The sequence below is a fragment of the Amborella trichopoda genome, chromosome 3 (assembly GCF_054954075.1).
Source record: "Amborella trichopoda isolate Santa Cruz 75 chromosome 3, AtrichopodaSantaCruz75HAP2 v2.0, whole genome shotgun sequence".
NCBI classification, from domain to species: Eukaryota; Viridiplantae; Streptophyta; class Magnoliopsida; order Amborellales; family Amborellaceae; genus Amborella; species Amborella trichopoda.
In genome coordinates, this window is record NC_142338.1 from 43,764,425 (window position 1) to 43,778,456 (window position 14,032).

Consider the following 14,032-nt stretch of genomic DNA (forward strand, 5'->3'; position numbering starts at 1 on the left):
AACACTATTAAATTTAATACAGATCTCTAAAAAAAGTCAAGTCCCACACCCATGTGAAAACTTTTTTAGATATCCGTATCAAATTTAATGGTGATCTTTTGAGGTCAAGGATCCTATAGGATCATTACTTTCTAATTACTCTTTAAAATATCTAATGGTGATCCATTACTCTCTAATTATTCTTTAAAATATCTAATGGTGATCCATCCAATCTTTTCTTTTCCCCCTCTCTCCCTTCAAATAAAAGAACTACCACAAAAGTGACGAACAAGGAAAACAACCATCTGAAGTGAGTGATCAGAAATAGATACAAGCCATAAGCAATCCCTCTCTATCAGGCCCGACTTAAAGCACTCCAAAATTCATGCCTGATATGCCACATAATAATATAGGCAATGACTTTTTTTTTTCTTCATTTGCATTCAAGAAATAGAAAAATTAACCAAAATAAGAGCCCCACACAAATTGCAACTTAACAGGTACTTCAGGCCAAACTTTTTTGAGAATGTTGACTTTTAATTATAGTAATAAAGGAGTATAGAGTTTAAAGAGAAGAGGAAGGTACTTCAGGGCAATTGTCAATGACTGTTAACAACTTCAAGCAATTTAGAATAGGAAAGTACATGACCATCCAAAAGACTGCGAAACTGTAATCCATTAAATTATCACCGTCAATTGGAATGACAACTGGTGATAAAGAGAGACAGAGGTCCCCACATCGGGATCATTCCCTATTGCTGAAGGCCCGTCAATCTTCATCATGCTCAATCATTTCAAAGGATAGTAAGGACTCAATGCAGTTGGGTCTTTCCATACCCCATAAGGTTTTTACTTACAATTTCCTTTCCAGGTAACAGAATGGACTTATCTGCCATGAACGAGAAGAAGAAGCAAAAAATTATGGCATGCTTTCATTTTCTAAAAGCCCCATTCCCCTCTCTTCTTTTTTGAAAGGAAACAAATAAATTAACAAAGGATTCTAAAAAAGTAGCAATCTAAGAGAAACACATACCACCCACTAACAGACCTTCTGAAGAGGGATCGGCTTCACGGCACTCTTGATCCTTCGAAGAGCAGTCCTCAACCTCTGCTTGAGACCCTCATTCTCGCACTCCACAACCCCACTTTTGCTATCAACAGTTGCAACCACCCCATCAACCGAAACCACCATCTTCCCTTCCTCTCCAGCCACCCTCTTCACATCACCAAAGAGTGAATTAAGAAGTGCCAAAACCACCTTCTCAGCTGTCCTCTCCATCTCTTCCTCGGTGACCCCCTCTCCCATTACCCCCACTCTTGCAATTCCTCTATTTATATTCAAAATGACAGTCACGACTGAGTCAGAGACCATATCGCTTATTGGGTCTGTGGACCACTGTATTGAGACACATTTAGTGTTTTCTTGCTTCACTGTAACTCGATCGTGGACAAGAAGAGCTGTGGGACTTTCAGTTGGGTCACCCAACGGCTCTACACTTTCATATATTTGCTTTAATCGGTGCCTTATCACACTGAATGCACCTTCATAAGGGACTGAGATCCTTTGGGCTATGTTTCCAGTTGATAACTGCGTAAATATGTGGAGGTCCTCTGGCGCAATTATCTGATATGTGAAGCCTTTCTTGACAAGCAACCCATTTACATGTTCACCTTTGGAAAAAAAAAAAGAAAATGAAATAAGGGCAAGAAAGGTGGTTATAATAGTATGACAAAGGAAGGTTGATTAGCACAGTTTGAATCATGGAGCTAGTTTGCAAGAAATAGATTTCCAATTGTGTTTTTTTTTTTATTAATCAGTCACAATTCAATATATGTTCAAATTAAAAAGGTCAAATAAAAGTAAAAGAAGAGGAGGAAGCAGGCAGATGATCACAAAAACTATCCACTCCCGATACCCCAACATTTCATACTATCCAAAATTCATTCTGATATTTATCATAAACCTACAATTTAATAAGCTGCATTTTACGGGACAAGCTTTTTTCACCTTCTTTTGGAATCTTTTCAGCTAACCGGCCTATTGCTTTTGCCATCTTCTCTGAATTGAAATGCATCTCAACAGTTTGGCAGTTCTTTGGAGTGAGGATTTTTGTGTTTTTATCAGGCAATTGTGCAAGGAGCTTTTGCTTCAGCCTCCCCATCTCATTTGCCTCACCATGAACGAGGATTATGTTTGGAGGCATGAGATCCTTTAAAAATTCAAAGGTCTGGCCATAATCAGCGTGTGCTGAGAAAGAAATGTAATGGACCTGAGCATCATTGAGAATGTCCATTAGTTGATGAGCCAAATGATAAAATTCAAGGAAACTGGCAGGTAAACTATTACATACTTTTATATCATGATGCATCTATTTACTTCCATGACTGAAAATAAACATAGATACTTCTTCAGATATGATAACAATACAATCCATCAAAAACAAGGGAAAAGGAAAATTCAATAGGTTATCTACCTTCGATTTTTAAGAAAAATTGACTTTGTATTAACATAGTAAAGAAGGATTTTCATGGTTGCATTACAGTAGGATCCGTTTAAAAAGGGATTATACATTTTGGGCAAGCATTCTTTTTCATTCTGATCATTGCATAATCTGACTCTTTTTTAGAACAAATCCAAAACAATATATCCTCCGTACAAAACTTCTATTCGATTTATGAACGCCTTTTCATAAAACAGACACGGGCCAAGGGAGTTATTTGTACAATGAACTACACAATGTTCTATTCAGGAATGAGCCCTTATTATAGCAAAACCATAGGCATTGGACCTTGCTTTGCAAATGCATCTGCAGCTGTGTTTGCCTGATGCCACATGCGCTTGACGGAGACTAGTGAAGTAGTAAAAATTTCAAAAATTCAGTCAAACAGTTATTCTCAGTGCCAAGAAGGCCCATCAAATAACACTCCTTGAATTCACTTCCACTTCAAGTGAGTGGACCCAATTCAAGTCAAAATATTTAAGACCCTCCAACAATCCCACAGCCTCCGCCTTGGTGGAGTTTGCTGCACTAATGGGACTTGTGTGGGACATTAAGAGTTCGGGCACATTCGATCTAAAGATCCCCCTAACAAGTGCTGGGCCCGAGTTGCCTAGGGAGCAATAATCAAGTTGAGCTAGATGGCACCAAGAGGTAGAGACAACCATCATCATCATCATCATCAAAGCCTCTCAACTAATTGGGATCGGCTACATGAATCTGGCCCGCTATTCTGCTCTATTAAGAGCCATACCCTCAATATGAGGCCAAAGTCCCCCATATCTTTTCTCACTACTTTCAACCATGTCCTTTTGGGCCTATCCCTTGCCATTTTTTAGCCTTACACTAACAGGTACTGGTTCTGCACTGCACATGATCAGCCCACCTAAGTCTACTTTTTCTCATCTAATCACCTATTGGTGTCACACCTAAATTCTCCCGAATATATTTATTTTGAATTCTATCCCTTCTTATCTTGCCACTCATCCATCTCAACATCGTCATCTCAAGTACACTCATTCTATGGATATGTTGTTTCTTGACCACCCAACATTCCGCCTCATAAAGCAAAGCTAATCTCACAGCTGTCCTATAGAACTTGCCCTTTAGCTTCATTGGTATGCGGCGATCACATAAAATTCCGGTTGCGGATCTTCATTTCGCCCACCCAGCTCTAAGTCTATTTGCGACATCTTCGTCAATCTCTCCATTTTCGTGGATTATCGACCCAAGATAGCAAAAGTGAGGTCATTTGGTATTTCTTGGTCGTCAATAGTAACTACTTCATCATCTCTACTCCAATTGTTAATAAACTTGCAGTCTATATACTTTGTCTTCGTCCGGCTAATTTTAAAACTTTTAGATTCTAGAGCATCCCTCAAAACTATGTCGTCGCAAACAATATACACCATGGTAGCTCATCTTGAAGATGCCTAGTTAAGGCATACATAACTAATACAAAGAGAGGTATAGGCTCAATGTTGACCAGACCTATTGTCGCTGAAAACCCACTCGTCTCTCCACTAGTTATTCACACACTAGTTAGCGCTCCCTAGATTAGAGGCAACCATATATTAGATCTGGAAATCTCCATGGGTCTTGTGTTTTGGATGAAGCCGAGACCAGCCAATGATGTCCTGCTTTCTAGCCCAAAAGGTCAATGTGGCTTTAATCTTGTCCTTAAGGCCCTCAATTACCTTTTTGCTCACAAAGATTCTAGAACTGCTTTCCAGCCATAATGGCCGAGTAGAGGCCAACACAGTGGCCCAGCAAAGGAAGAGCTCGTCGGCAGGAAATTGTGGACAGAAATATCAAGGGAATAGTTGTTAGACATTTTCAAGCCAAGCTCCCACCCAGTCAAAGAGGCCCAGGATAATAGCGCAGATCTTGGCAGCAATGGCAATGGATGAGCAAGTGGTCAAGAGCTTCCACTGATTGCTAGCACATAACATATCAGTTGGGAAGTGGGATGCCTCTCTTTAGGATTTGGTAAGAGCCTTCTTAGAGATAACCAATGTTCAAGAAGGCACAGGCGGCCACCTAGGCGGTGAGGGCTCTAGGCCACCTAGGCGCTAAGGCGAGCATCCAGACCCAAAGGTGGCCTGTATTGTCTTTTTTTTGTAAGTTGGATACCCACACCTCCTCCTATTTTATTGTATATAATATATAATAATAATTACGAATGAATGCTATTTTTATGTTTTACCAATAAATTAATAATTATTGTCCCATGTTACCAATAAATTAATTACTATCACATACAAAAAGCATTTTCGAGAAATTAATAATTACGAATTAATATTATCTTTTGGTCTACCAATAAATTAATAATTACTATCACATGCAAAAATATTTTTGATAAATTAATAATTACGAATTAATACTATCTTTTGGCCTAAATTAATAATTACTATCACATGCAAAATGCATTTTTGATAAAGTAATAATTACAAATTAATATTATCTTTTGGTTTACCAATAAATTAATAATTACCATCGCATGCAAAAAGCATTTTCGATAAATTAATAATTACAAATTAATATTATCTTTTGGTGTATCAATAAATTAATAATTATTGTTACATGCAAAAACCATATTCGAGAGACATTAATAATTATGAATTAAAAATATCTTTTGGTTTATCAATAAATTAATAATTACTGTTGCATGCAAAAAGCGTTTTTGAGAAATTAATAATACCTTTTGGTTTACCAATAAATTAATAATTCTTGTTACATGCAAAAAGCATTTTCGATAATTAATAATTTTGAATTAATACTATCTTTTGGTTTACCAATAAATTAATAATTACTATCACTCGCAAAAAGTATTTTTGATAAATTAATAATCAATAACTATCAATAAATTACTAAATATGAATTAATAAATTAATAATTACAAATTCATTATCATATTTTCAAGGCAGTCGTCTTGGGCACCTAGAGAATTCCGCCTAATTCTGCCTGCCTTACCCTCGCCTAGTTGTTTTTTTTTAAAAAGTCCACCTAGGCCGCCTGAAGGCCAACTATTCGAACACTGGAGATGACCAACAATGGAGACGCTCGAGAGACTGGAGTATGCCAAGCCTTATATGTTGGGAGAACTACATTGTTGGAGGGGTACAAATTGTTATGGATAGAAGATGATGCAGTGGGCTTTTTAATATTTATTTTTTAATTTTATTACTTTTAGATTTTTAGATTTAGGTTGGGTTTTTAGTTTTTCTTTAAGGTTATTCTAGTCTTTTTTATTTGTAGAGATTTTAGGGGTAAAATTCGAAGCTTAGTTTTTTTTTAAAAAAAGATGGATAAGGATAGGGATTAGTATGGTTGGGTTAGTTAGGATATGTTAGATTTGTTTTTAAGAGACAAAAGTGAGATAGAGTTTAGTTTGTTATTTTTATTCATTGTTTTTTTAAGTTTGCATTTAAGGGAAGAGGTCCCTTATTTGTAAGGAGAGTGATTGGAGAATAAACAAAGAGTTGATCTCGTGAAAAGATCTTGAGGTAGACTCTCTTGCAAACCCAAAGAGAGCGTATAATCTCTCAAATCTTTATTTTCTAGTTTATCTTTATAATCTCATGCAGACCTAGAGGTGGACTCTCTTGTAGACACTGCATCAGTTGGTATCAGAGCCTTGAGATGCCTGCTAATCACAAATAACTACTGATCTAGTTATGGAGCGCGTAGATCAAATATTTAAGCTATTAGATCAAAAACTTGAGACTCAAAGAAAACAAAATATATCGACAAAGTAATACAACAAAGTCTACAAGATTAGTTTAGTAGATTGCAGCAAGAGGAAGAAGAATATGAAGAGGTAAATCTCAACGCAAAAGATGATGTCAATAGCCCAAACGTGCAAGAAATTTTAAAAATCAATGGTGAAGAAAAAGATGTGTTACAGCTTGTGAAATACTACCCTGTTCGCCTGAAGGAGAAAGCAAGATTCAGTTTGGTATTCCAAAGCTCGGTGTCTCAGACTTCCACTACAAATCGTGTTGCATCATACTGTTTATTTGAAGAAAGAAAAGTACCTAGAAGAATGTTGGGACTGCATCACCAACTTTTGAAAAGGCTCCTAAAAGATTTGAGTTCAACAAGCTCGAGATCGAGCTTCTTCCAACACCGGGAGAATAACGTAGTGGGTTTTTATTTTTTATTTTTTAATGTTATTGGTTTTAGACTCTTAGATTTAGGTTGGGTTTTTAGTTTTTCTTTAGGGTTATTCTTGTCCTTTTTAGTTGTAGAGATTTTAGGAGTAAAATCAGACGCTCAGTTTTTTTTAAAGAAAGATGGATAGGGATAGGGACTAGTATAATTACTTTTTTTTAAAGAAAGATGGATAGGGATATGGATTAGTATAATTGGATTGGTTAGAATATGGTAGACTTGTTTTTAAGAGATAAGGAAGAGATACAGTTTAGTTTGATATTTTTATTTATTATTCTTTATAATAAATAAAAATGAGAGAAAGAGTAGACTTAGGTGGGCTGGCTATGTGTGGAACCGATCAAATACAACACATGTTAGGAGGTGTGAATTAGTTCAAGTGGAAGGACTGAAAAGGACAAGGGGTAGGCTCAAAAGGACGTGGTTGGAACTAGTCCGAAAAGGTATGTGGACTTATGGCCTCATTGAGGAGATGACCTTTAATATAGCCTAATAGAGAACCAGGATTCTTATAGCCGACCCCAATTAATTAGGTAAAGGCTAAAATGATGATGATGATGATGATTCCTCATAAATTTGTATTTAAAGTGAAGAGGTCCCTTCTTCGTAAGGAGAGTGATTGGAGAACAAAGAAAGAGTGATCTTGCAGAAAGATATTGGGGTGGACTCCCTTGCATACCCAGGGTGAGGGTATAATCTTTCAACCATTTTTTAATTTTATTTTATTTTTCTAGTTTAATTTTTTCCTTGCATTAGAATAGACTAAGAAGTTACTCGAGGAAGGGGTCCAAAGACAAACCATCTTGTCCCTGCCCAGCCTGAGGATAAATTGCTTGTTGAGAAGTTGAAGGAGAACCACAAGAGCAGGGATCTCCTAATAGTGAAGATTTCTCCTACAACTTGGTGACCAAATTAAATGTCGACCCAAACACATCATAACATTGTGCTATAAGAGCACCATGTTCAGAGGCTAAAACTAGAGGAAAGGCTTTTGAACTTTCTATAGTGCAATCCCCAACCCATAAGTCCCACCACAGTCTAATCATCTCACCAGTTTTCACCACTAACCCTGCTGATAAATTCCATATGAACAATGTCAACCCTCTTCCAAGCCCCTGAGGTGCCAGCACTCATGATAGCCTTTGTTAACCTGCTAACATATGTGACCGTTTGATTTGCAAAACACCACCACTACTTACATAGAAGGGAAGTATTGCCATCATTGAGTTTCTGATTTCCAGTGCAATATCCTTGGGTTTGCAAACCATATCCCAATTGGCTAAATGGAATTTATGTGTCCCTCCTGAGCCTAACCAAGTCTCTCATCTGGTGTTAAAGCCGCTGGAGAATGGACATGGGCATCATGAAGAGAGACATGTAAAACACCAGAATGTGATATAAGAAGATCATGATTCTGCCCCAAGGGACAAGTACCTGGCCTACCATGCCAACAATCGGGTATTGAACTTCTCCACCACCCCAGCCCATTGTGCCTTTCTAGCCTTGCCGGGGCACAAGGGAGACCAAGCTAAGTATTGCAGTCACGAAGCCCCGCCAGTGATTAGTCAATATTTTGACTAAGACAGACACCCATCATTTTGGACTTAAGTCACATCAGTCATCATGCCTATGGACAGTTCGAAGCATCGAAGCACCAGAGAAATGAAAACATAAGTTATCCACTTACTGAGGCTCCAGGTCACAAACAACAAGGGTGTCACTGGCATACTGCATGTGGGATATACAGGACTCCGATAAGGAGGGAAGCCATTGAGAAGGTTTGACTGTATAAGTTTGAGAATTGAGATCATGCAGAAAATTTCTCAAATTACAGCAAAGAGAAAAGGGATGAGAATTGAGATCATGCAGAAAATTTCTCAAATTACAGCAAGGAGAAAAGGGAAGAGGGGGTCACCCGGGTGGACAACCCCCACAGAGGGAAGGAAGACTCTTGGGAAGATGTTTATGAGTGTATGGGGACCATATACATCCAGAGATCCAGTATCTCCATTTCCTGCCAAAGCCCATACAGTCTAACACCTGGTCCAGAATATTCCCCTCTATGTGATCATAGGCCCTCTCCACTCCAACTTGAACAATAGTCCCGGAGATTTGGCTTGCGTTGGAGTGTGGATGCACTTGTGCTGTCAAATTTGTATTCAAGATCTATCGATCCCTCCCAAAAGTTCCCTGAGAAGGGGATGCCACGAAACCAGGGACTTGTCTCAGGCTGGAAGACCAATACCTTAAATAAAATCATGTAGGGGCATGAAGCAGACTTATAGACCTGAAGTCCTAGAGCTCTTCTGTCCCCTCGACCTGTGACCAGGGGAATGAATGTGACATTTATTCACCATTGGGATAATACCCGTATTGCAGAACTCTGAGAACATGACTAAGATGTCTACGGCTAGAGCATCCCAAAACTGGTGGAATAAAGCCATCGGAAAGCCATCCAGTCCTAGAGTCTTATCGTGACCAGGGTTAGTGATCACCTCTCATATGTCCTCTTCAAGAAAGGATGCTCTAACCACTCTGCCATATAATTGGGGATGGTTTTGAAACTTAGGTTGTGCATCCTTGGTATAATATGAGGCTATCTAGAAAACAGGTTGCCGAAGTAGTGTGTGATGACTTAGTACCCTTCAGGGGGCTCATCAAAATACTTAATCTCCTTCTCTAGTCTGCAAATCAGTGTGTTATTTGACAGTTCACAAACCTATGGAAGAAGGCCCTGTTGTGGTCTCCTTCCCTGAGAAACTTAATTTGGACCTCTGGTGCCAGGAAATTACCTCTTGCTTGAGGATCGATTCATAGTTGCCTTTGGCTCAGCGTTCATCACTCTTTCTTTTGGCAAAAGGACTCAACTCCTCCTTGAGATCCATAACACTAATCACTTATCTCACAAAGGAGTTCCTCCTACATTCCCAAAGTTGCCAAAATGTTCACTAGGCTTTTAGTTTATCCTTGAGGACTTGTGGCTTTTTGCGAAGCCCAAACCAATGCCCACCCATTGACCACAAAGGTCGACCACCACTGAGCTATAAGACTATGAATCTCCTTGTCCTCGAGCCACAACATCTTGAATCTAAAAGGCTTTTGACCACTCTGAATAGGAACAGTCCCTGACATATTAGGAGTATAATCCAAGGTAGGTTCCAAGAGGGATATAGAGCGAACTCCAGGAAACTTATCCATCCATTTAGGGGATACAAGAAAACAATCTAGTTTGGTCATGGTAGGACTATCAGCACAATTAGACTAGGTATAGGATGCACCATAAAGAGGTAGGTTGATGAGGCCACTTCCAAAAACAAAACCCCAAAACATTAACGTTGTGGATGTAATTCTACAGTCCTTGATTTTCTCAAACACCCACCTTGTGTTAAAATCCCCACCAAGCACCAAGGATTAGGGGCCTGTGATGCTACATCATCTAGCTCAGCCCAAAAAATATCTATTAGGTCCATAGATCCTTGTGAACTTTCCTTCAAAGTTATACAAAGGACAGAAGAAGAAAACTGAAACAAAAAAGCTACAAACTTGACCGAAGATTTCATAAAACATGAGGGGTCCCACAGGACCTAAATCCCACACAAAGCCCCATTTAGTAGGAAGAGCTACCCATTGGCTCTTCTGCCCCAAATTTGTTGGACCAAGCCCAAGTCAGGTGGACCTAGCTTAGTTTCAAGGATCACAAGGATCTTAGAAGAGAACTTGTGAGGAACTCTAGCATAATACTTCAAGATTAGGTGGTCGAGATCCCAAATATTCCATAATTATCTTTATTTTGGGGGAAAAAAAGGATAGTCAATGCATCTCTAGAAATGTCTACACATCTACTCTTCTGAGGAAGAAGAGAACAGAGGAGGCGGCCCAGGAGGTGGAACCTTTGACTTCTTATACCGAATGTTTCAAAAAGCGCTAGGCGGCACCTAGGCCATCGGGGGAGTCCAGTCCGCCCAGCACCTAGGCGGGCGCCCAGACCCTGAGCGGCCCAGTAGAAGTTTTTTTTTGGGTTTTTCTCTCTCTAAAATAGGCTCTAATGGGTTTTAGGCTTCAAATGAACCTAAAACCCACAATTTTGCACCATTGGTATTAAAAAAATGACCTAAAAATACCCTCAAGGAGGGGCATTTCCGCCCCTAGGCAAGGATATCCGCTTTTGTTTTGTGCCTAGGCCTGGGTGATGCACCCAGGCCCCCAGAACTGCCTAGGCAGCTGCCTAGGCGCTGGGCGGTTCGCTTTTTGAAACACTGCTTACACTTAATAAAACAGGAAACGCCTCTTAGTTGTCTACTACCCCTCCCTTTGCCTTTGCTCAGGGCATCACTAATATCACTAGTAGGGCCGTCATAGACAAAGCCTGTGATCCTCAATGTGTGGTCAATATTACCTTCTGCTCAATCTATCTATTTGATCACTTCTGAATCCACTGATGTAAATGAAGCCCCCCCTTCGAACGAGTTAGAGCTTACCAATGAGGAGGATTCAGAAACTAATGTGCGGCAAGCAAGGAAACCCCATAGGCAGGAAATAATAAGAACAATAATCAATCTATTTGATCTCTTCTGAATCCATTGATGTAAAGGAAGCCTTCCAACGAGGTAGAGCTTGCAAATAAGGAGGATTCAAGAATTAAAGTGTGGCGAGTAAGGAAACCCAAGAGGCAGGAATTAATTAGAACAAGAACAGGTATAATGGCATTAGCAGAAAGTGAGATCAAAGGGCTTTTTGTCAAGGGACAAGGGCAAAGAGAGCCATTAGGATTATAGGGAACTGAGGAGGAGCTAGAAGGTTGTGGAAATAGCCTTTTCTACGAAACTTTTGGATGTCCAGGCGAACTCAAGGTATATTCTGACTGAGAAGCATGAGGGGGAGTTTGGGCTCTGAGGGGTTAGAATCAAAACTCCTGGCAATAAACAGATTTTTAGCACGAAAGCAACAGGCATCATTGTTTGAAGGTGACGACTTACCCCGGACTGAAGGCAAGGGACTACAATTACTGACAAAAATAGGAGGCATGACATGAGGGAGATTGAAAGAGAAGAATAAACCTCGGGTTTAGAGTCCATACTCCATAGTGGAAGAGGAACAAGTCAATGGAATGAGAAAGCATACTGGGATAAGGTATAACACGGCTAACCCAAACGACTTAGACGGAAGGATATGGGATAAGAGGATGGGAGGGCAAAGGGAGGGGCAGAAGCAGTGTTTCAAAAAGCGGACCACCCAGCGCCTAAAAGGCCGCCTAGGCAGTTTTGGGGCTTTAGTGCATCGCCCAGATCTAGGCGACCAAAAAAAGCGGATATCCCTGAGCGCCCGCCTAGGCGCCCGGGAACCCGCCTTGGCGGCCACCCAGGGCCTGCACCCAACTCAGGGGCGGAAATGCCCATCATTGAAGGTACTTTTTGGTCATTTTTTTAATACTGAAGGTGCAAAATTGTGGGTTTTAGGTTCATTTGAAACCTAAAATCCACTAGAGCCTATTTTAGAGAGAGAAAAACCCAAAAAATAAAATTCCTACTAGGCCACCTAGGTTCTGAGCGTCTGCCTAAGCGTTGGGCGGCCTGGGCCCCCCCCTCCCCCCTACCGCCTAGGTGCCGCCTAGCGCTTTTTGAAACACTAAGGAGAAGAATAAGAGAGAGTACATATGGGGTAGAAAGTGTTAGACACATGGGAATGGGGGAGGAGGGGACGGGTTGAGAAATAAAAAGAACATGAGGAGAGGGGAGATGGAGAGAGAGAGAGAGAGAGAGAGAAAGCATCATTATGAGGACCTATCACAATACGTGGCAAGCTACAATGGCCTATCTTGTCCGTTGTACATGGAACCTTGGACTTCATCGTGGCACGATGGTGGGCACCCATATGTCTTTGATGGGGAATGGGAACTGCTGATTTGTCAAGCACGAGGCTGGTAATCCTAAGGGTCATGGACTTCGTCGTGGCACGATGATGGGCACCCATCTGTCTTTGATGGGGATTGGGAACTGCTGATTTGTCAAGCACGAGGCTGGTAATCCTAAGGGTCTCTAATGGCGTGGATGTGGCACAGTCATGACTTCTCATCAATGGGGATGGTGAGGAGCATTTTTGGGATAAAAATAATATGCCCGGAGTGGGGTGCCACAGAATGGTAGGATTGATCTTGGCCATTGGTAGTTAAGTGGATGTTATAGTCTTGATCTCAGCCTTAGTCAAAGCTATGGATTTGATCTTGGCTGTCCGTTTACTCCGAGTCTTCGGTGGGAGAGGGGCTAGAGCGCAAGTTACGTCTAGAACAATCTGAGCCATTGATGGGAAGGGTACCTGGGGATGGGCAGCTGAAGTCATCTGGGCCATCCATTTGTCAAATGGCAACCTGAGATGAAGCAGAGGGCAATGATGTTACTAGGACTCTCGCTGACAACACACCAGTTGGATCTTGATGCTGACAGATGGATGACCGACACGATTTTTGGATTGAACTAGTCAGGATTTGGCATTGGGCAAGGGTGGACTTCATTTGAATCTGATTTTAAATTTGAACTTGGGATAGAAGGCATTAATTTGAGCACATGGATGGTTGGGATTTGCTTATGTGGCAATCGTAAGGCAAGACGACTGGTTTGGCGGGTAACACCTGCATAGGTCTCCAAGCTCAACGATGGCTATGGTAGCAAGGAGGGAGTATGACAGATGGGAGTAGGGAGTACATCCTATGGCATATGAGATGGGTAAAACGACAATCATCCTGAGTTTGGAGATCCATGAACTGGATTGAACTCTTATGAAGCCAGGGTTCAATTGGACTTCGATTTTTGGATAAGATCAAAGTTTGGGAAATGGGCCTGCAGGGAGTGATATTTTTTGTTTGCGGATGTGTCCCAAGCTGGTCAGATGCGGCCATGTGCTGGATTACACCCGCTTCCCCAAGTCCATCTCCATCTATTCCATTTGTGTGCCAGAAACTCCATTCCAACAGTCACTTCTGTTTTTTGGTTTTTCGAACGTTTGACTACTTGCCACCCAACATCTTCAATCCTTTTGAGCTGTCCTTGATCTGCACTATCTTTTGCTGCGATATTTGCATGCTGAGTCGAACTTTGCTACCATGGTTGTGTTTGATAAGAACGAAAAACTTAACTAAGCAAACTGTGCAGACTGAATCGAGGATCAAATCTTGATCGATGATATCTACCAGAATTTGGAGGACACCTAAGGCAGGACCTCAACCAACTTCCAATTCAGCTTTAAGAAGTAAACACAGTGCGACCTCTGATTTCCTCCAAAAATGGCTTGCTGCCATGGAAAGTAAGTCAGCCCAATTCCCTTGGTCTTCCATTTAGCTTCCACTAGAGCAAGAAAGCTTCAAGCTCAACTTCGATGCTTGCTCTCTT

General features: G+C 40.7%; 1 protein-coding gene across 25 annotated transcripts in view; it reads right to left on the reverse strand.

The window, feature by feature from the left end:
- Positions 1-261: 261 nt before the first annotated feature.
- The window catches only part of LOC18422723 (cleavage and polyadenylation specificity factor subunit 3-I), a 28,783-nt gene continuing 15,012 nt past the window's right edge, over positions 262-14,032 (reverse strand). For 12 of the 25 annotated variants that reach the window (XM_011625797.3, XM_088860721.1, XM_006878601.4 and 9 more), the window contains 3 exons: positions 1,988-2,249; positions 1,028-1,650; positions 496-868 (listed from right to left, as the gene is read on the reverse strand). In XM_011625797.3, coding sequence (XP_011624099.1) covers positions 833-868; positions 1,028-1,650; positions 1,988-2,249 — 921 coding nt within the window. In that variant the 3' untranslated portion in view covers positions 496-832. Of the gene's footprint in view, positions 369-495; positions 869-1,012; positions 1,651-1,987; positions 2,250-14,032 lie in introns of those variants that run through there. The other 13 variants (XM_088860731.1, XM_088860726.1, XM_088860716.1 and 10 more) reach the window with 2 other exon arrangements.